Source organism: Astyanax mexicanus, chromosome 22 (genome assembly GCF_023375975.1).
Source record: "Astyanax mexicanus isolate ESR-SI-001 chromosome 22, AstMex3_surface, whole genome shotgun sequence".
Taxonomy (NCBI): Eukaryota; Metazoa; Chordata; class Actinopteri; order Characiformes; family Acestrorhamphidae; genus Astyanax; species Astyanax mexicanus.
The window spans coordinates 4,619,457-4,645,427 of record NC_064429.1 but is presented as its reverse complement, the minus strand read 5'-3'; the positions used below and the strand labels follow the sequence as shown (position 1 = coordinate 4,645,427).

Below are 25,971 nucleotides of genomic sequence, written 5' to 3'. Positions count from 1 at the left end.
CCTCATTCTTTCAGCAAATACTGTTGCTGAACCTAAACCTGCAGACCAACTGCAGCATCAACCAACCCCACATCATTTACTTACTTAAATCCAGGCTGTGAGTATTAAACTATTAGAGTTAGCTAAATAACTCAATAATGAATGGTTTTGTTGGTGCTTTTGGTGGATCTTAGTTTATTAAATTAAGTTATTTGCTTGATTTGAGGTTTGCAGTGGTTAAGTAACTTGTATCACACGTTAACCTTATTGCTTGATAATTGCTTGAAAGTTTTTGTTATTTTATTGGTTATTCTGGTTATATTTATTTGCACTGGAGCTAGCTAGCTAATCATGGGCAAGAAGTTTTCTAATTTTAGTTAGATCTTTGGATATGCAAGCTACAGTTTCTTCCTAATTGAGGGAATTCAAAATATTATAAGTTTAGTTATAGTGTTAAGTTACGTTTCTAAGCTAGCCAATGTCAAGCTCAATGCACCAAAACACATGACAAAACTTGGAAGAAAAAGTTTTTAAATTACCATCTATAGAAAGATAAGCCAGAGGCGAGCTAGCTAATATTTTAACTTTAGCTAGCTAAAACGAGCCAGCTAATGTTATCAGGTTTAGAACTAATGTTAGCAGCAAGTTAGCTAACATACTAACTTTAGCGGCGAGCTAGCTATCATATTAACTTTAGCTAGCTAAAACGAGCCAGCTAACGTTATCAGGCATAGAACTAATGTTAGCAGAAAGCTAGCTAACATCTTAGCTAACTTTAGGTAGATAAAATGAGCTAGCTAACGTTATCAGGGATAGAACTAAGCTAACATACTAACTTTAGCAGCGAGCTAGCTAACATATTAACTTTAGCTGGCTAAAACGAGCTAGCTAACGTCATCAGGCATAGAACTACTGTTAGCAGCAAGCTAGCTAACATTAGCGGTGAGTTAGCTACCATACTAACATAAGCGGAAATTTAGCTAACATTACCGGAGGGAGAACCAAAGAAATTATGGCTACATTTTTGGGTCTTAAACTATATTTATTGAGGTCTTAAAAAGGTCTTAAAAGTCATTAAATTTGACTTTTAAAATGGTGCAAGAACAGTGAATAAATGTTTTCTCAAGTGTAATTTGCTCCAGTCAAAAGAGTTGAAGAGATTTAAGAAAAAGAGGAGGCACAGAAACGCTACAGATCCCAGTACTGATGCTGTGTGTTTCAGAATAATTGGAAATGTCACTGGGTGTGTAATAATTGCTTCGGTCTGTCAAGTACGAGGAAATAACATGGATGATATGGAGTATCCTTCACCCCGGCCCTTGACTTCTCCAGTCAATCTTTCTACACTTACTAACAGAGGAAATTCAGGCCTGCTCCCACTCTCCTCAGGGATCAGTACAAGGGTCCTCTACAGAATCCTCAAATAAGTGACAAAGTGACTGGAGGGTGACAGCTTACAGCTAACAATCTGTTGCAGGCATCTGTTGCACATCGCTTGCAGATCTTTGCAGTGGTATCTTGCGGGCGCCCACATTATTAAACCCCCCAAGTGTAAAAGATCAGTGACCAGTGATTTCATCATCTTCCCAACCCAGTATCATTTCTAAGCCTCGTCTTACATTTTATTACAGTATTCCTCTCGTAGTTCATGGAAACAAGCAATAACGAGAAATCCTGGTGGAAGTGCAGATTCTAAAGTTTTAATTCGAACACATTTGTCAACAGTATTGAGCAGAAAAGTGGACTAAGAACTCCGCACAGGAAGCAAAAGTGGTCATTTTGTGGCATGGCTCACCGAAACTATTTGTAGAATTTTGATTTAAGAGGGGTCTGGGCTCACATCTGAAAGTCTGGACAAACGTTTGACCTGTATTCTGTATATTTAGTCCTGTTAGTTTTGATGCACTAAAGATCTCTGTTTATTTATTTTTCCCATTTTCTTCCAATTTAGCTAGGCCAACTGTCCCACCCGTTCAAATGCTACTTAGCTGTACAGGTCCTTCTCAAAAAATCAGCATGTTGTGATAAAGTTCATTATTTTCTGTAATGTACTGATAAACATTAGACTTCATTACACACAACTGAAGTAGTTTAAGCCTTTTATTGTTTTAATATTGATGATTTTGGCCAAAAAGTAAAGAAAAAATGTATATTTCATTCAACCAATAAAAGAAAAGTGTTTTTAATACAAAAAACCTTCAAAAAATTATGTTTAGTTATGCACTCAATACTTGGTCAGGAATCCTTTTGCAGAAATGATTGCTTCAATGCGGCGCGGCATGGAGACAATCAGCCTGTGGCACTGCTGAGGTGTTCTGGAGGCCCAGGATGCTTCAATAGCGGCCTTAAGCTCATCCAGAGTGTTGGGTCTCGCATCTCTCAACTTTCTCTTCACAATATCCCACAGATTCTCTATGAGGTTCAGGTCAGGAGAGTTGGCAGGACAATTGAGCACAGTAATACCATGGTCAGTAAACCATTTATGCGATGAGGGGAGTGATGAGGGGAAAGAGCACCAATTGGGTTCTCGCAACTCTGGCGAGCTGCATGACCAGGATTCAAACCAGTGATCTTCTGATCATAGTTGCAGCACTTTAAACCGCTGGACCACTCAGCACCCAACCAAGACCTTTACTATCTGCTGTCATCACCATCTATGTGTGTGAAGTCTCATATTTCCCACTTTACAGTTTGGCAAGTTGCTTTTCCAAGGGTGGTGCCCAAGGGAGGACTGCTTTATTGAGTCGACTATTGCAGCAAATGATAACTAAAGCATTTTGAGGTTTGAACTACATTTAAAGCCGTTCTAAATAGAAAAAGAGCCCAATTTGGGCATACAGCTTAATGTAGGGTGTGTCAGTGTGTCTTTGCTATTGCAATGACAGAAAATTACATCTTGCGTGGCTAGAAATGCACAAAGTTATGTACTAATTATCTTAATCACGGGTATGTTTTGGGTGTAATGTAAAACAAACCATATGTGTTGCCATTCCCTTTAAGAGCCAGGTGTGCTCTGACTTTGCAGATAGTGGATTGCTACTTTATTGATTCAGCTACCTGGATTCAGCTACTCAGCAGAGGAAACTAACCTGCTCATTCACACTCACTTTATTCTGTTTATTGTTGATGTAAAAGTTTACATAGCTGCCAACAGGCACGTACTATGGGTTTGTGCACTGCTGTGTGTCCATGTTTGTATAATAAGCAGGGGTGTTCATGCGTTGGGGATGCACCTGTGATGACAATTCACTGCCGAGATAGGAATGAACGTCTGGCTGTTGGCGTCTGTCTCGGTTGTATTCAGTCAGTGGTGCACCTGTGTTTTCCGTTGCCAAGATAGCAATACACCAGAAATGTACCTGAACACACCTTATTTCCAGAACGACACCCCATCAGTGTAGATATATCCAGAAGTACCGTTGCTATTTAAATGATGCAGGCAGAAGGTGTGAAAATAGACTGTTGGTGTGGTGTAAGATTGCAATAAGCATCGCGGCATGCCTTGTGCAGGGTTCACATTCAGACCCAATCTGGCAAGATGCATCCTTATATAGATCTCTTCAGAGCATGAGGTAAAAACAGAGTGTGTATGTTCTAAAGCACAGCGAGGTCAGGAGAAGATTGTGAAAAAGTGTTTTCTCTGAAAGTCTCTGAAAGTGTGGTAGAATTTATGGCACTCAAGCCTTCGGTTTGACATCGCTCTCATAAAAAGACGAGTCAAGCAGACAAGCAGCATCTCTTTATAGTCTTCAACAAAGATCAAAATGGTGAATGAAGTGAAGTCACGCTGGCGGTGAACTCAGCTGGCATCACTCTTTTATCTTGGCTTTTGAAGTCAGACATTATCCTATCACTTTTCCCTTTCAGATGAGATTCTAAATCAGCGCGGTTTTGACACTAGCTTCACGTCAGAAGTTGGCAGCCGAGTTTAGGCAGCAGAGAGAGAGTTTTTGACTAAAGGATGTAAAATAAATTGTAAAAGGAGGATCTAAGGTGAGGTGTTCACTCCAGCAGAAACACTGTACCATTAAAGACTCTATAACACTCTGTCATGTCTCAGACTCTGAGAGAACTTACTACAGATCTTCTTACTGCAACATGGAGAGCAGTGAGACTGGGACACCACTAGATGGACTTCTGCACTTAATTGACTCTGAGAAACTGATGTTTTAGTCCCAGTGTAAAGAGCTTATGTCTGTTTGAACGTTTGAAAGATTAGGATTAAAATAGGATTTTTAGGGTATAAAAGAGTGAGTAGAAGTACAGTACCAGTCAAAAGGTTGGGCACACCTTAAATTCAGTGTTATTATTTATTTTAAAATGTTCTGCATTGTAGATTAATACTTCATTCATTCAAACAAACCAGAACATGCTTTATATTTTAGATTCTTTAAAGCACATAAGCACCTCTTGCTTAGATGGCAGATTAAAATGTTGTAATCCATTTTAAAACAAGAACTCCAACTGTTAAAATCACAGTGTGAACATGTTTTAAATGTTTTAGCTGGGTTTTTTCTAACAACCCTCAGTTTTTAACAATCAACAGAGTGGGTGTATGACAAAAGAAAATACTCAGTCACCATGATTTTTGTTTATGGGTTTTTCAGGTGTGTGTGTGTGTGTTATTTGTGTTTGTAAATTAATGGGATTTAGTTGTGGTGGTTCCCCTGGTAGATGGAGTATTTTTCACCCACTTGGTGTTGGTTTGGAAGGTGTACAAGGGTCTCAAACCAAGACTGAGTGTTTTTTTTGGGAGAATCACAGCATTTTTGGCAGTTTTTGATGGCCACTCCTGTTTTAAAGCTTAAATAGGATTAAAAAACTCATTATGTGGTATAGCTCACATTTTATAATCTCTCATAGATACTCTGGTATATAGTTTAGAGTGAAGTTCCGAAAATTGCATGCAAAGTTACATTACATGTAAATATATATAAAAAAATTCATATGAACATTAAAAAAATAATAATTTACGGGGCGCCGAGTGTTCCAGTGGTCTAAAGCACTGCCACTATGATCGGGAGGTCGCAGATTCGAACCCCCGCTCATGCAGCTTTGCATCAAGCTGCCGGCGCTCAGAGGGAGCACAATTGGCCCTGCTTTCTCCAGGTGGATAGATGGCGCTCTCTCCCCACATCACTCCTAGGGTGATGTCCACAGCACAGGGCGTCTGTGAGCTGATGTATCGGAACCGAAACTCGAAAATAAGTGGTGGCTGGCTTCACATGTATCGGAGGAAGCATGTGTTAGTCTTCACCCTCCTAGTGTGTTGGGGCATCACTAGTGATAAGGGGAGTCCTAATGAGTGTTAATAATTGGCCGTGTAAATTGGGGAGAAAATGGGAAAAATTTGAAATAGAATTATTAAAAAAATATATATTATTAATAATTTACAATTTTGGGAGTTGTTTTACCCTGTGGGGTACAAATGTGTTAACACTGATGAGAGTTACATGGAGTTAATATATGACTCCATACGATGTTGAATGAACTATAAAATATTCACACTATAGTAAGTGGGACCATATGTTATCTAGGACAATGTTAAATTCAACTCTTAAAGGGTTAATTTAACACTGTCAATAAAAAAAATAAATAAGGTCAGTCGGTCATGTACAGTCGCAAAGACCATCAAAACTCTATGATGAAACTGGCACTCATCAGGACCGCTCCAGCAAATGAAGAGCAAGAGTTACCTCTGTTGCACAGAATAAGTTCATAAGAGTTACCAGCCTCACAAAACCGTATTTATTTTTTTTTAACACTTTTAAGTTACTATATGATTCATTATTTGTTCATTCTTTGTCTGCATCACTCACTATTCATTTACAGTGTAGGAAAAAAAATAATAAAAACATTGAAAGAGAAGATGTGTCCAACATGATTTCTGCAAATGTGTGTATAGTATATAGTATAGGTGTATAGTACCTCATCTTTATCTATACTGGTGTAAATTGTTGTTTAGTGGTGTACACTGACTGGTGATATGTATAGATGTGTAGTGAAGTTAGTGTCGTGTATGTAAAAAAATAAGAGACCACTTAAAAATGATGAGTTTCCTTGATTTTACCAAATAGAAAACTTCTGAAATATAATCAGGAGGAAGATGGATGATCTCAAGCCATCAAACCAAACTGAACAGCTTGAATTTTTGCACAAGAAATGGCATAAAGTTATCCAAAAGCAGTGTGTACGACTGATGGAGGAAAACATGATGCCAAAATGCAACTGTGGTTAAAAACCAGGGTTATTCCACCAAATATCGATTTCTGAATTCTTAAAACTTTATGAATATGAACTTGTTTTTTTGGTTTATTTAAGGTCTGAAAGCTCTGCCTCTTTTTTGTTATTTCAGCCATTTCTCATAAATGACAATATTTTTATTGGAATTTGTGAGAAATGTTGTCTGTAGTTTATAGAATAATGTTCATTTTACTCAAATATAAACCTATAAATAGCAAAATCAGAGAAACTGATTCAAAAACTGAAGTGGTCTCTTAATTTTTTTTCCGGAGCTGTATGATACAGTGTATACTGGTGCATAATGGTGTTTGGTAGTAAATACTTGTACATATTATAATGCTCTATATTACTCCAAACTGGTGTATATTAGTGTTACTTGTGTGTACTGGTCACTTATGATTGGTCACATTCTCTAAAACCCTAGTTACCTAGATATTTCCAGCTAAAGTGGATATTTTCCTCTCAGAAGGAACATGCCTTATTTCCGCTCTGATGGATATTTAAAGAATGTTACGCATAAACTTTCCAGTGGAAACTAAGGACAAGAGCTGGTATTCAGACTCCAGATATTCAGATGTTCATTAAAAGCTGCTGCTGATTTATTAACAGATGCAGTTTTTTATTTTTTACTTTTCACTGCCAGTGTGACTGATCCTGTTCTGGGTTTCCGTTGCTGTAAAATTGGAGAGATACATTCACATTATAAAATATAAAGAGGTTATGATTTAATGTAACATGATACTGTAAGCAAGGCCATCAAAATAATGGACAAAAATAACTTATTTAATTATTAAAAATGACTTGAAGTAATACAGTAATGCACAATGCACAAAATATTGCAATAGGATACAATATTAAATTCATTGTTTTTTTTTTTACGTCCATAGTTACCATTTTAGAGTTTTTTTATTTAACAGCAGTGATATGCACTTTTTCAAGTTTGATTTGATGCTGTTCACTTAATATTAAAAAGTTAAAATTATACTTTATTTGCATTCATGAGTTCAAAGACACACACAAGATTGTGTGAAATTGCACCAAATTGTATCAAAATTAACAAACCAGTATTAAAACTAAATTAAACCTTGAAACATTTTGAGATATCCAACGTTTGCCATGTTGTTATCTAGTAGAATAATTTGAACACAAACTGTTTCTTACACTGTATCAAAATTTCTTGATGAATGGACCAATAGAACGTCTTCAAAATTACCTGGAATAAACTTACATTTCACATTGACCTACATTTAAAATTAAGGAAGTTTTATCTCTGAATCTCTGAATGTATTCATCCACTATAAGTTACACCCATTGCTGACTCTGTGTACTCCCTGCAGTGAAGTACTGCCAATAGAATAAGCCACTCTGACGCAGATAAATAAACAAGAACCTACTAGAGACACTAGAGGTGGGAATCACAGGGCATCTCACTATATGATTTTATCACAATACGTTGCCTATGATAACACAGTACGCACATGGTATCACAATAATTTGAATCTGCGATACTCAATATATTGTAAAACAATTCTCTACAATACTCCACAGCATCTGTGTTACTGAAGAGAATTAAAATACTCCTAAATAAATACATCCAATACATCCATAGTTCACAAGAAGTATTTCACAACCAATAGTCTTCGCTGCAGGTTTATTAACCTTATTCATATGATTATAGCGCCACCGTGTGGAGTAATGAGGCAGTAACTTCAGTAAGTCTAATAGGGGGAAGAGGTTTAAAGAGTATAAAGCACATATGTTTCAATAAAAATATAGATATATGAAGACACTGCTACGATACAATACAATAAACATTGTTGTTTTATTCCATAAACTACGGACAACATTTCTCCCAAATTCCAGATAACAATATTTTCATTAAGGGCATTTATTTGCAAAAAATGAGAAATAGCTGAAATAACAAAAAGTTCATATTCATAAAAAGTTTTAAGAGTTCTGAAATCAATATTTGGTGGAATGACCCTGGTTTTTAATCACAGTTTTCATGCATCTTGGCATCATGTTCTCCTCCACCAGTCTTACACACTGCTTTTGGATAACTTTATGCTGCTTTACTCCTGGTGCAAAATTCAAGCAGTTCAGTTCGGTTTGATGGCTTGTGATCATCCATCTTCCTCTTGATTATATTCCAGAAGTTTTCAATTTGGTAAAATCAAAGAAACTCATCATTTTTAAGTGTTCTCTTATTTTTTTCCAGATATGTATGATTGAAACTCTACAATCGTTAAGATTTATGTATAAGAAATACAGTATGTATGAACACTCCCCCAGAATGATGGATCTCCATCCAGTACTTTAGGATGGGATGAGTTGGGAAGTTGGAGTAAGTCTTCTCTGAACAGTTGCTCCATTGAAACCCTGTTCTTTTGCTTCACATACTGAGGGACCTGGAAGATCTGAAGATCTCTGAAGCTCCTCCTTAAACCTTCATCCCACACACTACACACACTCACACTCCACACACACACACACACACACATCTCAGTCTCAGAAGGTGCCTCCTCCCAACGTCCCAATCCTGCTGCCATGCGCCCCAGTCCACTCCCAGTCTAAGAACCCCGGACCAGAACCTCCATGCGGATTATGTGGATGAACTGGACCCTGCTAACGTGCGTCCTCGTGGCCTCCTCCCTGCCCGCGCGCCACCTCGGCGAGGCGCGGCCACGGAGACGGCTCGCACGCGACCGGGCACGCGCCCGAGCGGCTGCGGCTGCAAGCGCGGGCGCATGCACGGGCGCGTGCGAGCCGTCCTCCCCGTGCCCGCGCGCTCCGGACTCCTGCTACTTCGGCATGACGAGCGACCCGTGCACGTGCTGCCCGGTGTGCGCCGCGGGCGAGGGCGACGCGTGCGAGGGCGAGCGCGAGCGCGCGCTTTGCGGCGAGGGCCTGAGGTGCGCGCGCGGCCCGGCGGGGCGCCACGAGTGCGCGTGCGCCGAGCAGGGGGAGGTGTGCGGCAGCGACGGCAGGACGTACCCGAGCGCGTGCCGCCTAAAGGCCGAGAACCGGAGGGCCGAGCTGAGCCGCGCACCCCCCGTCATACTCATCCAGAAGGGCGCGTGCGGGGTCGGTAAGTTATCCGGCCAACCTGACCAATCTAGACCAGTATAACTAATGCAATGGTCACCAGTAACCAATGCAATGACCACCAGTATAACCAATGCAATGACTACCAGTATAACCAATGTAATTATCACCAGTAAAACTAATACAATGATCACCAGTATAACCAATGCAATTATCATTATAATAACCAATGCAATGATCACTAGTATAACCAATGCAATGGTCACTATAACAACCAATGCAATGATCACAAGTATAACCTATGCAATGGTCACTAGTATAACCAATGCAATGACAACCAGTATAACCAACGCAATGATCACTAGTAACCAATGCAATGACCACCAGAATAACCAATGCATTGACCACCAGTATAACCATAGCAATGATCATCAGTCTAACCATTGCGATGATAACCAGTATAACCAATTCAGTGACCACCAGTATAACCAATTCAGTGACCACCAGTATAACCAACGCAATGACTACCAGTATAACCAATGTAATTATCACCAGTAAAACTAATGCAATGATCACTAGTAAAACCAATGCAATGATCACCAGTATAACCAATACAATGATCACTATAATAACCAATGCAATGATCACTAGTATAACCAATGCAATAATCACCAGTATAACCAATGCAATGATCACTATAATAACCAATGCAATGATCACCAGTATAACCAATGCAATGATCACTATAACAACCAATGCAATGATCACAAGCATAACCTATGCACTGATCACTAGTATAACCAATGCAATGACCACCAGAATAACCAATGCATTGACCACCAGTATAACCATAGCAATGATCATCAGTCTAACCAATGCAATGATATCCAGTATAACCAATGCAATGACCACCAGTATAACCAATGCAATAATCACCTGTATAACCAATGCAATGACCACCAGTATAACCAATGCAATAATCACCAGTAAAACTAATGCAATAATCACCAGTATAAACAATGCAATGATCACTAGTATAACCAATGCAATGACAATCAGTATAATCAATGCAATGATCACCAGTAAAACTACTGCAATGATCACTAGTATAACCGATGCATTTATCACTAGTATAACCAATGCAATGGTCACTAGTATAAACAATGCAATAACCACCAGTATAACCATTGTTTATCCCATCAATTTGGGTGTGATGTGTGGTAAATAGAACCCAGTATAATTCAGCACTGTAGGTGTTAAAGCTAATATGCCAGGTGTTAATTCAGCACTGTAGGTGTTAAAGATAATATGCTAGTTATTAATTCAGTACTGTAGATGTTAGGATTATATGCTAGGTGTTAATTCAACTCTGTAGGGGTTAAACTAATATGCTAGGTATTCATTCAGCACTGTATGTATTAACCTAATATGCTAGTTGTTAATTCAGCATTTTAGGAGTTAAACTAATATGAGAGGTGTTATTTCAGCACTATAACAGTTAAACTAATATAATATATGTTTAATAGATGGGGTTAAGCTAATATATTAGGTGTTCATTCAGCACTGCAGGGGTTATTCAAACATGCTAGGTGTTCATTCAGCACTATAGGGGTTAAGCTAATATGCTAGGTGTTAATTCAGCACTGTAGGGGTTAAATGAATATGCTAGGTGTTAATTCAGCACTGTAGGTGTTAAACTAATATGCTAGGTGTTAATTCAGCACTCTAGGGGTTAAATGAATATGCTAGGTGTTAATTCAGCACTGTAGGGGTTAAATGAATATGCTAGGTGTTAATGCAGCACTGTAGGTGTTAAACTAATATGCTAGGTGTTAATTCAGCACTCTAGGGGTTAAATGAATATGCTAGGTGTTAATTCAGCACTGTAGGTGTTAAACTAATATGCTAGGTGTTATTCAGCACTATAGCGGTTAAGCTAATATGATAGGTGTTAATTCAGCACTGCAGGGTTTAAATAAATATGCTAGGTGTTAGTTCAGCACTATAGGGGTTAAGATATTAAACTAGGTGTTAATTCAGCACTGCAGGGGGTGAACGAATATGCTAGGTTTTAATTCAGCACTATAGGAGTTAGGCTAATATGCTAGGTATTCATTTAGCACTGTAGGTGTTAAATGATTATGCTAGGTGTTAATTCAGCATTATAGGAGTTAGGCTAATATACTAGGTATTCATTCAGCACTCTAGGGGTTAAATGACTATGCTAGGTGTTAATTCAGCACTTTAGGAGTTAGGCTAATATACTGTACTAGATATTCATTCAGCACTGTAGGGGTTATACGAATATGCTAGGTGTTAATTCAGCACTGTAGGGTTTAAACTAATATGCTAGGTATTAATTCAGCACTGTAGGTCTTAAGCTAATATGCTAGGTGTCAATTCAGCACTGTAGGGGTTAAGCTAATATGCTAGGTGTTAATTCAGCACTGTAGGTGTTAAGCTAAATACTATATATTAGCATTATGTCAGCACTGCAAGTGTTAAGATAATATGCTAGGTGTTAATTCAGCACAATATGAGTTAAATGTATATGCTAGATGTTAATTCTGCACTATAGGGGTTAGACAAACATGCTAGGTGTTCATTCAGCACTCTAGTGGTTAAGCTAATATGCTAGGTATTAATTCAGCACTGTAGGTGTTACACTAATATGCTAGGTGTCAATTCAGCACTGCAAGGGTTAAACACTATTATATGTGTTAATTCAGCACTGTAAGTGTTTAACTAATACTAATACCAGATGTTAATTCAGCATGGTAGGTGTTAAGCTAATATGCTAGGTATTAATTCAGCACCGTAGGAGTTAAACTAATATACTAGGGGTTAATTTAGCACTCTGAGGGTAATATAATATTGTTTAATATGTATTATAGGTGTTAATTCAACACTATAGGGGTTAAGCTAATATGCTAGGTGTTAATTCAGCACTATAGGGGTTAAGCTAATAAGCTAGTTGTTAATTCAGCACTGTAAGGGTTCATTCATGAGGCTCCGAGTTTGGCTCTGTACTGAAATCAAAAGTCATCTTTTTTGCACGACGACCCATTTCCATAATAATACGCCTCCTGTGGAGATTTGTTGCTGCATCACAGAACACTGGCAGAAAAGATAGGCCTATCTAATAATAATGCCTCAATAAGCCCAGAGGAATATCGGGCATGTTTTGGACCACGGCCTCCCAGTAAATCACAGGGAATACGCTGTGCAGCTCTGAGCTGTCAGAGCGTGAGGATTAACTCTATGGAACTAATGCTGAATGATGCTGTGGGAGGAGGAGAGGTGATCTATCTGCTCTAATGTCTCTGCTGCTTAACTGCTTTAGAGAGGACTGGCCGGCACATTAAAACCTGCATGTGAATTAAAACACTGTGCATGAAGTTTTGGCATTAGTCAAAAACTAAACCTGATCATTATGCTGTTTTTACAAAAAACATTTTAAAACATTAATAAGAGTCACTAAGGGCTAGGGCTGCACGATATATCGTTTAAGCATAGTCATCGTGATGTGCGCATGTGCAATAGTCACAACGCAGGACGTGTGATGTCACTTAAGGCAATTCAGTCACACACGTCATGTTGCAATGTTTTAATTCTTGACACAAGAAGTAGATACACAGCGCTGTCTCTGTGTCTGTGTGAGTGACACGCTGCTGCTGCCTGAGAAGCACGAGGGGGAGGTGGAGCACGGGCCTTCATTCACATGGTTGGGCACGTGCTTGTAAACGTGAGCACATGTGGAAAGCTGTGCACCTCAGTGCAGCACAGTTTTACGGTGCAGATATTTCCAGTAACAGCTGAATTCACCCTTTTAATCCCAGAAAAACTCTCTTATTTACCTTTTAAAAATCCATTTAAATGCCTGATTAAAGGACTGATTACTGTTGTTTTGCTGTTTTCCTCTGGTTTTGAGAGCTCGGCACTGACTCAGCTCTTGATTGGTCCAGATGCGAGACAGCACCCGGGTGTGGGCGGGGCTGGTGAGGTCATGGGCGCTGCACTGTTTAATATCGCGAAAAATATAAAGTTGAAAAAAAGAACATTTGCAATGTAACATTTTTCCATATCGTGCAACCCTAAAAAAAGGCCCTATTTTAGTGATCTGTAGGCAAGCCGTCAGTGTGTCTTTGCTGTCGTAAAGACGGGAAAAGTATACCTTAAGTTAAGCTCGAAATGTGCAAAAGGCATTTCATTTTGGGCATAAACTGAAATAAACCAATCTGCGTGTCACTTGCCATTCCCTTTAAGAAGAAGCAGGTGCGCTCTGACTTTGGCATATTGCTATATTAACGGCGCAGCTACCTGTAAGTGTCCAAAGCTTCTCAGAAAAAGAAACTGACCTGACTTTTCTATTCCTAATCCTGCAACAGAAAAACTGAAAAACGACCTGTTTTTTCTATTTTGAATGATTTACTATTTTGATGATAACTATCGTAATTACTGTTAATTGTGACACTTATTGTAAAGTATTTTTAATATCACAGTATATACTGTATATCTCAGAGAACACATTCAGGTTTCTCTATTATAATGCAGCCCTAGTAAATATGTTTAAATTTCAGGTATTTAACGATAAAAAGTCCAAAAGATGGATCGCAGTCGTTGTGATGTAATCACCCCTGGTTGCACCTGACTGAATATTGATCAGTTTTCAGCATCTACAACCATAACCACATCAAATTCACACACACACACACACACACACTCTCTCTGTAGAGTCTAAAACTTATTCAAGGGTTGAGACGTCAATACAGTGATTGGAGTCAGACTTTACAACTTCATGCAAAATTCAAACAAGGCCCCTCATAAAATAGTAAGAGGAGGCATTTATGTGGTAATGGATTTATTGGTGTGCCTATAAAGCTCCACAAAAGCATAAAAATGCCTCTGCTTGCCAGAGCTTTTTCAATGTCAAGAGAGCTTTAATAGCTCTTGCTTTTAGAACATAACGCTGCCAATATGCTCCGGCGGCGCGGCCGACCTTGAGCGGGGCAGTTTCAGATACATGCTTCATTTCTCGCTGTAACTTTGAGGATGACGGCCTTCGAACTCGAGTGCTCTGACAATACGCTGCTTCTGAAGCTGAATAAGATTTTAATGTGAACTCAAAAGCTTAACTGCATTATACAGAATTGTTTCGAACATGAATAGTGAATTCATCCATTTTTTTGTGGTTCTATCAATTCATCCACAGTCAGAACAGGTTTTAACACAAGATCTATAACAAAAACGACAATAAAACACGGTTAGAATCAGTGGTGTACAATTACGACAGGAAATATAAATTCATTAATGTATTGAAATGTACTGTACTGTGAGATGTTTTCATTGTAGGTGAATTTATATGGCATCACATCAATGTCAAAAGTCAAGGGCGCAAAAATACCAGGTGAAAAAAATTAACCATGCGTAAATGAACTCCTCGAGAGCACAAATGTGAAACTAGCGAGCAAAGCTGTTTCTCTCGAGAAGAAGATGTTGCTCTCGAGTTTCATTTTTCTCCTCTCGGGTGCTTGTTTTCCTCGTGCGTTGTGAATTACCTGCTGCAGCAGTTTGTGCACGACTGAGTGTTCTGCGCTTGAGTTTTAAAAGAGGTGGTTTTGACAGTTTGGGGGCGGAGTCAGGGTCGTCTCCCTCAGCGAACGCTATTGGCTTATATCTCCATAAGTTGCGCCAGAGGGCGAGTTGTTTGGATGTTAGCAAAGCCAGCTAGCTAACTCTCCTGCTGTCTCTCTTTCCCCGCCCTCCTCCGACTCGTGGAGGTAGGCAGTCCGTCCGTCACGAACCCTGGAAATATCAGCCAATAGCGTTCATAGAGGGAGGCGTCCCTGACTCCGCCCCCGAACTGTCAAAACCGCCCCTTTCAAAACTCAAGCGCAAAAAACTCAGTCGAGCACAAACTGCTGCAGCAGGTAATTCACACAGCAAGCGAGGGAAAAAAGCACCTGAAGGAGAAAAATGAAGCTCGAGAGCAACATTTTCTTCAGCGCGCACACGATTCACCTTTTGTTGCTCGCTAGTTTCACATTTGTGCTCACGAGGAGTTCATTTACGCACGCACAATGTTAAAACATGCTGGATAATTTTTTTCACCTGGGATTTTTGCTCCCCCCACTTGTTTTTTTTGCTCCCAGATGTGATTAGTTTCTCAGGGGGACGTCTGTGAAAAATATTTCACACTTCTACTCAGTGATGAAACTCTTGCATCCGGACTGCAATTGAAAAAACAGCAGGACCAGTAAGTTTTTTTTTTTTGCTTTTTCAGTGTTCAGTAGCTCCTCCATTTCCACTCGCTGTTGTGTTTATACATGGATCTCCGTGGAAACGCATGCCCAAAGTGTGATTATGGTGTGTAGCAGTGGAGAAATAGCTATTTTATTAAACGTGAGGAGATGAAACTCGGAGTTCAGAGAAAAACAGTAGCTAATTCAGCCTGTAATTTTCTTAGAGGTAGTCTGAGAAAAACACGTACATGGTCGTTCCGGATGGGAATAAAATCACAGAGGACCCCCATAAAAGAGAAAATTACCCCAGAACCCCCTGAGAAACAAATCCCATCCGGAAAAAGCATTTAAATGTCTACATGTTTATTAAATGTGGAAAGTACTGATTATTTTGTGAGTAAATATTTAATCTGTTGTGTTTGGGCATTTTTTAAGACACATGCTAAATTGAGTGTAACCTGTGTGTAATGTGGTACTGTTACACATTAATGATTAGTCAACAATTAAATTTAAATAATCAACATTGACTATAATATTGAATAGTCGTTGCAGTCCTACTTTTAACTCCATATAATATGAAGTATCTAAAAATGTCATTTCTAAAAAGTCATTACTTTTGGTTTATGTGTGCATAAAAACACAACATATAGATCCCACTTCTGACACTACTGTAGCATCACGGGTCCTCGGTAGGACTTCTTCTCAGAAGCCTATTGGTTACACATATGGCATATGCTAACCAACAGTGCTACACTGAGGAACCCTGAGAGTATTAGCTAGCAGTTCGTCCCGCGTAGCTTGTTTTATCACGAAAACACACAGACTACAGTCCGATAACACTCACCTCTGAACGGCAAAAGAGCTAGCGCTTAGTGCAGTTAGCGGCTAATGCTAATGCTGCTCCTGTAGTGCTAGTCGGGGTTATCAGCAGGCTACAGGCCGATAATACTTACCTCTGAACGGCAAAAGAGCTAGCGCTTAGTGCAGTTAGCGGCTAATGCTAATGCTGCTCCTGTAGTGCTAGTCGGGGTTAGCAGCAGGCTACAGGCCGATAACACTCACCTCTGAACGGCAAAAGAGCTAGCGCTTAGTGCAGTTAGCGGCTAATGCTAATGCTGCTCCTGTAGTGCTAGTCGGGGTTATCAGCAGGCTACAGGCCGATAATACTTACCTCTGAACGGCAAAAGAGCTAGCGCTTAGTGCAGTTAGCGGCTAATGCTGCTCCTGTAGAGTTGTTGTGTTTTTATGCACACATAAACCAAAAGTAATACTTTAGTAATATTTGACCTTATGTCACTCTACTTTGTATACTTCGTCCACCACTGGTCATAACTGCTGTACAATTCCTGTATGTATAATATTGTAATCTAAACTGTGCTGCATTTTATTCTCTGCACGTTCTCTCTTGTGCAACATCCATCAGTCAGCAAGAAGTTTTATTCATAGATTTATTGACAAAATGATATGATAGTTGACATTGCGCTCTGACAGCAGCATGCCTCAGAGTCCTATAGGGAACATATGAAGTGTGTTACTCGAAGACTTTGGCCAATTTCCAAAGAATTACCTGGTTTCAAAAGCAGTGCCCTAGGGTGTGCTACCAGTGACATGCTGTAGATCTGTGTGACATGTTCCAACATCTACCACCTCCAACAACTCCCAACAGGTTGGATCTCAGTGTTTCGCACAGAGATTTGTTAAAACATCTGGACCTAAATACCGTAATTTATTCTAAAACTAATGGTATTTAGTGCTTAATATGCAAAGTTAAACACATAATATTAAATGCTGACGAATTATGATGACAGATCAGATTGTTTTGGCAGGGGTATCATATCTAACTCAATTAAAAGAGCAGAAACAGTACATATCAGTACTGTATCACAGTCCAACTTAAGTAAAAGATGAGAAACTGTGCTGTAGTGAACATATTACTGCTGTCTTCAAAAGTACATAACCGTATTGTGTTGTACTGTATTGAAAGTATCAGTAATATATCACAGTCTAACTCAATAAAAGGAAACGAAACTGTACGATGCCAAACATTTATGGGCACTATATTGCAAGCTATCTCTATTAATCTAACTCAATTTAAAGAGCAGAAACTACTTTAGGTAAAATATGGGTACTGTATCATTCTAACTCAATTAAAAGAGCAAAAACTCTACAATAGTGAACATATCAGTAATGTATCACGGCAGTCCAACTCAATAAAAAAAAAAAAACAGAAACTGTACAATAGTAAACATATCAGTAACGTATCACAATCCAACTCAATTAAAAGAGCAAAAACGGTACAATAGTGCACATATCAGTAATGTATTACAGTCCAACTCAATTAAAAAAAACAGAAACTATAGAATAGTTAACATATCAGTAATGTGTCACAGTACAACACAATTAAAATAGCAAAAACTGTAAAATAGTGAACAATATCAGTAATATATCCCAGCAGTCCAACACAATTAAAATAGCAAAAACTGTAAAATAGTGAACAATATCAGTAATATATCCCAGCAGTCCGGCTCAATTAAAATAGCAAAAACTCTACAATAGTGAACATATCAGTAATGTGTCACAGTACAACTCAATTAAAAGAGAAAAAACTGTAAAATAGTGAACAGTATCAGTAATGTATCATAGCAGTCCAACTCAATTAAAAATAACAGAAACGGTACCATAGTGAACATGTCAGTAATGTATTACAGCAGTCCAACTCAATTAAAAAAAAAAGAAACTTAACAATAGTGAACATATCAGTAATGTATCACAGTCCAACTCAAATAAAAGAACAGAAAATGTACTATATTAAAAGTAGGTTATACTAAAACTAAACTAAGTGAGGATTGTAAACTATTAACCGAGCCATCAGCAGCTGGAGTCCGAGAGAGAGCACCATTGGCCTTGCTCTCTCTGGGTGGGTAGATGGCGCTCTCCCCCCTCCTCACTCCCATTGTAATGTTGGTTGGTTGGAATAGGCATTTGTTTGCTAATGTGTCCATTCAACAGTAGGAATAGAATAATCAAATAAAATAAAAAAAACAATGCTTTAGGCAAAGTGATAGTCTATCTAAAAACTTCCAGAAATGATCTGCAAAAGGTTAAACAGTCAGATTTTTCATGCACCGGTGTTCTTGGCCACAAATCAGCGGCTGCTGTCCGGAGGGACGCACAGCGGGACAGATTGCTGGAATAGTAAAATAGTAAAGAGGAGAGAGCTGAGGAGAGAAGGAGTGTGGCGAGGATAGACAGTGACAGATGAGACTAGCTGGATTTCTGCCAGAACCCATCCCTGGTAACAAGCCCGAGACCAGCAAATTTGCATTTATGGAAGAACTTGCTGGTATGAGCTCTGTCATGTTGTGTGCAGCTAAAAAACAAGGCAATGCTCTTCAATCTAGAGGTCTGCGCAGGACTGCTTTTTTAAACCCGCTCCCACGTGTTTTTTGTCCCGTTACCACCCGCTCCCGTCAAAAATCACTTCTTTTAATCCCGCATTTCTGCTGCTCCCGTCCCGCAGGCCCTAATATGAATTAAATTAATTTCATTTAGTACTTCAAATTTATTTATGTATTTATTAAAACAGCAATTCAGCGCTGAACAGTGCTGTCACGTTTCTTACCACAGTCCAAACACATGCCGTCAGGTGAATTGGAGATGCTGATAATCTCCCATCGGTGTGTGTGTGTGTGTTTGTGTGTGTGTGTGTGTCGGTCCATCCTCCACTTTGAGAATATTCTTGAGGTTTTTTTTGTTGCTTGCATGGAAATCATTGCGTGATTATTACAATTTTCTTAATTATTTATTACAGGGGTGTCCAAACTACGGCCCGTGGGCCATTTGCGGCCCGTTTCCTTTTTTGGAGCGGCCCGCGAGTTATTTTAGAAATAGAATGAAAGGTGGCCTGCTGTTAAGCAGGTTTTTATAATGTGAGATTCAAAGTTTGAACGCTAGGTGTCAGAAACGGGCCAAAGAGTCTAAAAGCGGAGAGAGTGCGCATTTCTAGCGCAGATAATCGGGCCAAAGAGTCTAAAAGCGGAGAGGGTGCGCATTTCTAGCGCAGAAAAACTGAGCATAAAAGTTGCCGTAATTAAGGAGTTTAATATTAAGAGACATCATGAAATTAAACATCAATTTGAAAAATCTTAGTTTAAACAACACTGTCAAAGATAAAGATTGTAAGTCACGTAAAATGGTGTTTAAATGAAATATTTAGGAAAATGTATTATTTAAAGTGGTATATTTCATTATTTGTTTTATTACAGAGTCTGTGGCCCGTGACTTAAAATATATTCTCTCTCTATATATATATAGTCTATATATAGTCTATATAGTCTATTCTCCTTCTGGCCCCCAACAAACAAAGTTTGGACACCCCTGATTTATTAATTTGGGGGAGGGGGACTACATGTTAATGTGGGTCTGCTCTCGCATCACCTGGATTAATTAAACTCCCGCTCCCGCCAATAACTATTCAGTTCTGTCCCGCGCCGCAACATATTCTGACAGGTCCCGCGAGTCCCGCGGGAGTGCAGACCTCTGCTTCAATCCCTTACATACAGAACTACTACAGACCAGCACTACAGACAACAAGCAGCTCACACAACATTTACATTATAATTACACTGACTAACAAACTAAATAATCCATTATTATAATCACAGTTCATAAAGCTCAGTGAGACGTAATAAATTCGTAATAAATGGTCATTCATACCGACTTTAACTGAAGTTATCTGAACTAAAGGTATCAGTACTGTGTTCAAATTTAACTCAAATAAAAAAGCAAAATTGTAACTAAAGTTATAGTATGGGTATGTATCACATTTTAACTTAATTAAAAGAGCAGAAACTGTACTACAGTGTGCATAGGGGTACTGTATCACAATACAACTAAATAAAGCAAAAAAACAAAGAAACTGTACAACAGTGAATGTTGTGGTGCTGTCTAACAATCGAACTTATTATGGTAAAGCATAATCTAACTCAATTAAAAAATCAGAAAGTGTAATATAGTTAGAATGTAATACATCCCATATTTTAACTATAGTATAGTTTCTGTTGTTTAAATTGAGTTAGATTGAGAGAGTGCTAATACTTTCCCTATATACCACCATCTTCTGTTTTAATTAAATTTAATTAAAAAAGTACTGTAAGAGTACTGTATCACAATTTAACTCAATTAAAACAGCAGAAACTCTACTATAAATAACTTTTGAGTACTGTATCACAATCTAGCTCAATTAAAAGAGTATAAATTGTAAAATAATTAATGTATGGGTACTGTACTAAAATCTAACTCAATGAAAAATGCTGAAACTCTACTATAAAGAAAGTCTGAGTACTGTATGATAATCTAACTCAATTAAAACAGCAGAAACTCTACTATAAATAACTTTTAAGTACTGTATCACAATCTAACTCAATTAAAAGAGTAGAAATTTTAAATTAAAGAATGTATGAGTACTGTATCATAATCTGTCTCAAATGTAACTCATAAAAAAAGGTAAAACTGTACTGTGGTAAAATAATACATACTGTATCACAACCTAACTCAATTAAAAGAGAAAAAAAAACTGTTCGAAAATGAACATGAAAATGAACTCTCTTACAATCAAACTTTTTTGAAAGAGAAAAAAACTGTACTATATTGAAAGTATCAGTAATGTATTACAGTCTAACTCAATTAAAAGAGCCATAACTGTACTATAGTAAACATTGTTTGGTACTACATTGCATGCTATCTTAATTAAAATTAGTGAAAGCTGTGGTATATAGGGAAAGTATTAGCACTCTCTTAACCTAACTCAATTAAAACAACAGAAACTGTACTATAGTTAAAGTATGGGATGTATTACATTCTAACTATAGTGAATGAGCTGTAACTGTAGTATAGTGAGAGTATGGGTACTGTATTACATTCTAACTCCTTTAAAACAGCAGAAACTGTACTTGTAGTGAAATAGAGAGTCCTGTATCACAATCTAACTTTGAAAAAGCAAAGATCATGTACTGTAATGAATGTATGAGCACTATATCCACTCTAACTGAAGTAAGAAAATCAAAAACACTATAGTACTATAGTACTATATACACACTCAAATATACTAAACTCAAAAGAAAGGAATATAAAGTGTGATGCAGAGGCATCAGCTGCCACAGCTAATCAGCAGTACACTGGATTAGTTTAAGATTTTATTGAATTTCTTACCCTGGTTATATTTCTGTACAAAATATAACACGTTTTATGAAGTATTAAAAAAAACAGTGTTTTCAAGCCTCTGGCCTGTGGTGTACGTTGTTGTGGAGGCTCAGCGGGCTGTTTTCAGAGCCTCTTGGAAGCAGAATTCGAATAGCTATGCTCCAATTTCTCATTTCTTCCTCTTATGAGGCTCCATCAGACGCTCTCTATACAGTTTACCTGCTACAGTCGGCCCCGGGGAGACCGGCGGCCGCCGCCCGCGGAGACGAGGCCGCCGTCAGCTGCTGCAATATAATCGGCCCACATCAATTTAAGGCAGCGAAAACACCTCTGACAGGCTATCTCGCATACAGCAGGCGAGCCGGGGCCCGGGTGCCCAGGGGCCGCCGTTACGCTCAGACACGTGGCTTGTGAGCACATGTTGCTTTTTTGCTTCTGAACCTGTGTATACGGATTTATTCTCCGCTCTGCTTCAGCGGCTGAGGGGCGCTGGAGAAGAATTTCTTGGCTCCGGCTCACGTGCAGCTTTTACAACAGCCTTCAGTCCGGCATCCGATGGCAAGCCGTGCCTTTTGTTTCACATTTGTTGCCTTGATATTGGTCTTAGATTGTTTTTTGCTTTTGGACAGACTGAAAAGAACAGATTCAGTGTCAGAATATCAGGCATAGATGTGGATTTACACATGAAGCATGAGTAGCACTCAAATAAAAGAGCAGAAACTCTATAATAATGAAGGTATTGGTACTGTATCATAATCTAATTCAAATAAAAAAGCAAAAACTCTAAAATAATGAATGTATGGGCACTGTATCACAATCTAACTCAATTAAAAGAGCAGAAACTCTAAAATAAGGGAAGTATGGGTACTGTATCACAATCTAACTCAATTAAAAGAGCAGAAACTCTAAAAATAAGGGAAGTATGAGTACTGTATCACAATCTGGCTCAATTAAAAGATTATAAAATGTAAAATAATGAATGTATGGGTACTGCATTACAATCTAACTTAATTAAAAGATCAGACAATCTACTATAAAGAAAGTTTGAGTACTGTATTATAATCTAACTCAATTAAAAGAGCAGAAACTCTAAATTAAACAATGTATGAGTACTGTATCACAATCTAACTCAATTAAACAGCAGAAACTCTACTATAAAGAACGTTTGAGTACTGTCTCACAATTTAACGCAATTAAAAATGTAGAAACTGTAAAAAAAAGGGGAAGTATAGGTACTGTATCATAATCTAACTCAATTAAAAGAGTAGAAACTCTAAATTAAAAACATGTATGAAAACTGTATACCAGTTAAACTCAATTAAAAGAGCAGAGACTCTACTATAAAGAAAGTTTGAGTACTGTATCACAATCTAATTCAATTAAAAAAGTAAAAACTGTAAAATAAGGGAAGTATTGGTACTGTATCATAATCTAACTCAATTAAAAGAGTCCAAACTTTAAATTAAAGAATGCATGAGTACACAGGAAATTTGGCAGTGTTAAATCAACACTGTTAGTGTTAAATTAACACTGAGAGTGTAAAGTTTAACACTAATAAGTGTTGATTTAACACTAACAGTGTTGATTTAACACTGCCAAATTTCCTGTGGACTGTATCACAATATAACTCAATTAAAACAGCAGAAACGAAAGAAAGTTTGAAGACTGTATCACAATCTAACTCAATTAAAAGAGTAGAAACTGGAAAAAAGGGAAGTATAGGTACTGTATCATAATCTAACTCAATTAAAAGAGTAGAAACTCTAAATTAAAAACATGTATGAGTACTGTATACCAGTTAAACTCAATTAAAAGAGCAGAAACTCTACTATAAAGAAAGTTTGAGTACTGTATCACAATCTAATTCAATTAAAAAATTAAAAACTGTAAAATAAGGGAAGTATAGGTACTGTATCATAATCTAACTCAATTAAAAGAGCTGAAACTATACTATAAAGAAAGTTTGAGTACTGTGTCACAATCTAATTAAATTAAAAAGTAAAAAATGTAAAATAATGAATGTATGGGTACTGTATTACAATCTAACACAATTAAAAGAGCTGAAACTATACTATAAAGAAAGCATACGTATTGTATCTAACTCAATTAAATAAATAAGTATTAATACTGTCATAATCAAACTCAATTAAATAAGCAGAAACTCTAAAATAATGAAGGCATTGGTCAATAACTCAATTATCAGAAACGGAACTATAGTGAAAGTGTGGGCAGTGTAATATCCAATAGTAAGCCGTGCCATTTGTTTCACATTTGTTGCCTTGATATTGGTCTCAGATTGTTTTTTGCTCTTGAAAAGAACAGATTCAGTGTCAGAATATCCGGCATAGCTGTGGATTTGGACATAAAGCACGAGCAGCACTGTTGAATCCTTTCTAAAAAATTAGATGTTGAAATAAGAAAGCAGCTGACCAAGAGGGAGGTCACAGTAGATATATAATACTCTTAGAAAAACAGCTTAGAAAATAAATCGTTCTGGGCTTTGGAAAGCACTGACCAAGCTGTTACAATTAAAGCTGCAGTTGTCAATAAACCCAGAATACAGGCCAGTTTGTACTGCTGATCTGAAAGAGGCTTTCATATCAAGCATCCTTATTGAATCATACAATGGAAATGTGCTGCATAAAGTGAAAGTCTGAGAAGAATTGGTTGACCAGCTTAGCTATACAGCTCTGTTAAAAAGTATGAGATCACTTCAGTTTCTGTATCAGTTTCTCTGATTTTGCTATTTATAGGTTTGTGTTTCAGTAAAATGAACAAAGTTGTTTTATTGTCACGTCTGGTGCTGTTAGCTCCTCTGTCCCTTCCACACCCAGCTCTAACGGAGGTTCTCAGGTTAACAACTACACTACCCAGAATGCACCACCCGCTGACATCACGCACTCACCTGATCACGTGACACCTCACCTGCTTCCACCAGGAAGTCCCGAATACTGATTACTGGCACTATAAAGGTGCACGCCAAACAGACTTCATCGCCGCGTATTGTAGGTTATCCTCATACAAAGCGTTACTTATCTCTTGTCTCCGTTTACTTTGTGTATGACCTTGCTTTTTGTTTCTCGACGCCGATTCTTGCCTCTGCCTTTGATGTTGGATTGTTTGTGTATGACCTGGACTGTACTTTCACCACCGCCTCTTGGATTATCTCTGATACTGGATTGCTTGTGTATGAACTCTGGACTGTCTCTCGTTTATGGTATGGTTTTGTCTGCATTGCTCTGTCTCTGTCTGTTTCTGAGCTAGCCCGCCAGCAAACCACGCAGCAGCAACAACTAGCTGAGCTGCTAGCTCACCTCAGAGGCGTAACTGAGCCTAGCCCTAGCCCGTTAGCTGCCCCCAGTATGCCCAACGCTAACTCTTCTGTGCCTGGATTTTCTGTCTCTAAACCGGAGTTGTTTGATGGGGATCCGGAAAAATGCAGCGGTTTTCTTTTACAATGCTCCGTGTTTTTCAGTAATTCACCGCCTACAACCGATAAAGCTAAGATCGGTTTTATTATCTCACGGCTTTCTGGTAAGGCACTCGAGTGGGCTACAGCTATTTGGGAAGACCTTTCTGGGGCTAGTTACACTGACTTTTTGGCTACTTTCCGCTCAGTTTTTGATCATTCGCGTTATGGACAGTCTAATGGAGAACTTTTGCTGGCTCTTAAGCAAGGTCAGAAGCCGGTGGCTTCCTACGCTCTGGAGTTTCGCACTCTCGCGGCTGGTAGTGGGTGGAATAACGCTGCGTTGATCAACGTGTTTAGATGCGGACTTAATCCAGATATACAGAGGGAATTAGCCTGCAGAGATGATTCCCTGACCCTGGATCAGCTCATTTCACTGTCGATCCGATTGGATCAACTTCTCTCGCGCCGACCCAAGATCAGTCCTCGCACTCAACACACTTCTGTGTCTCTGCCCCGCGCTCCCACTCCAGAGAAAGCTGCGCTGCCTGCCCCAGAACCCATGGATATCCAGCTTCGCCTATGCCTTTATTGTGGAGAGGCCGGGCATTTCAAGGCTGAGTGTGGTCTCCTGACCCGACCTGTGAAAGCTCCAGCCCTGGGACAGCGCGTGGAGTGCTCTCCACGCGCTAACGTGGTACGTAAGCACAACACAATCCTTCGCTCTAAATGTTTTTCTTTGCCTGTTAATATTGTGTTACCTACTGGTATGCTCTCTGTCCCAGCGCTTGTAGATTCCGGGTCGGAGGGGAACTTCATCAGCCAGGACCTAGTTAAGGAGCATGGAGTGCC

At 38.7% G+C, this 25,971-nt stretch overlaps 1 protein-coding gene across 1 annotated transcript in view; it reads left to right on the top strand.

Annotated features, from left to right (window-relative positions):
• The first annotated feature begins 8,673 nt into the window (after positions 1–8,673).
• The window catches only part of htra4 (HtrA serine peptidase 4), a 48,222-nt gene continuing 30,924 nt past the window's right edge, over positions 8,674–25,971 (top strand). The window contains exon 1 of the mRNA XM_007239424.4: positions 8,674–9,310. Coding sequence (XP_007239486.3) covers positions 8,818–9,310 — 493 coding nt within the window. The 5' untranslated portion in view covers positions 8,674–8,817. The remainder of the gene's footprint in view (positions 9,311–25,971) is intronic.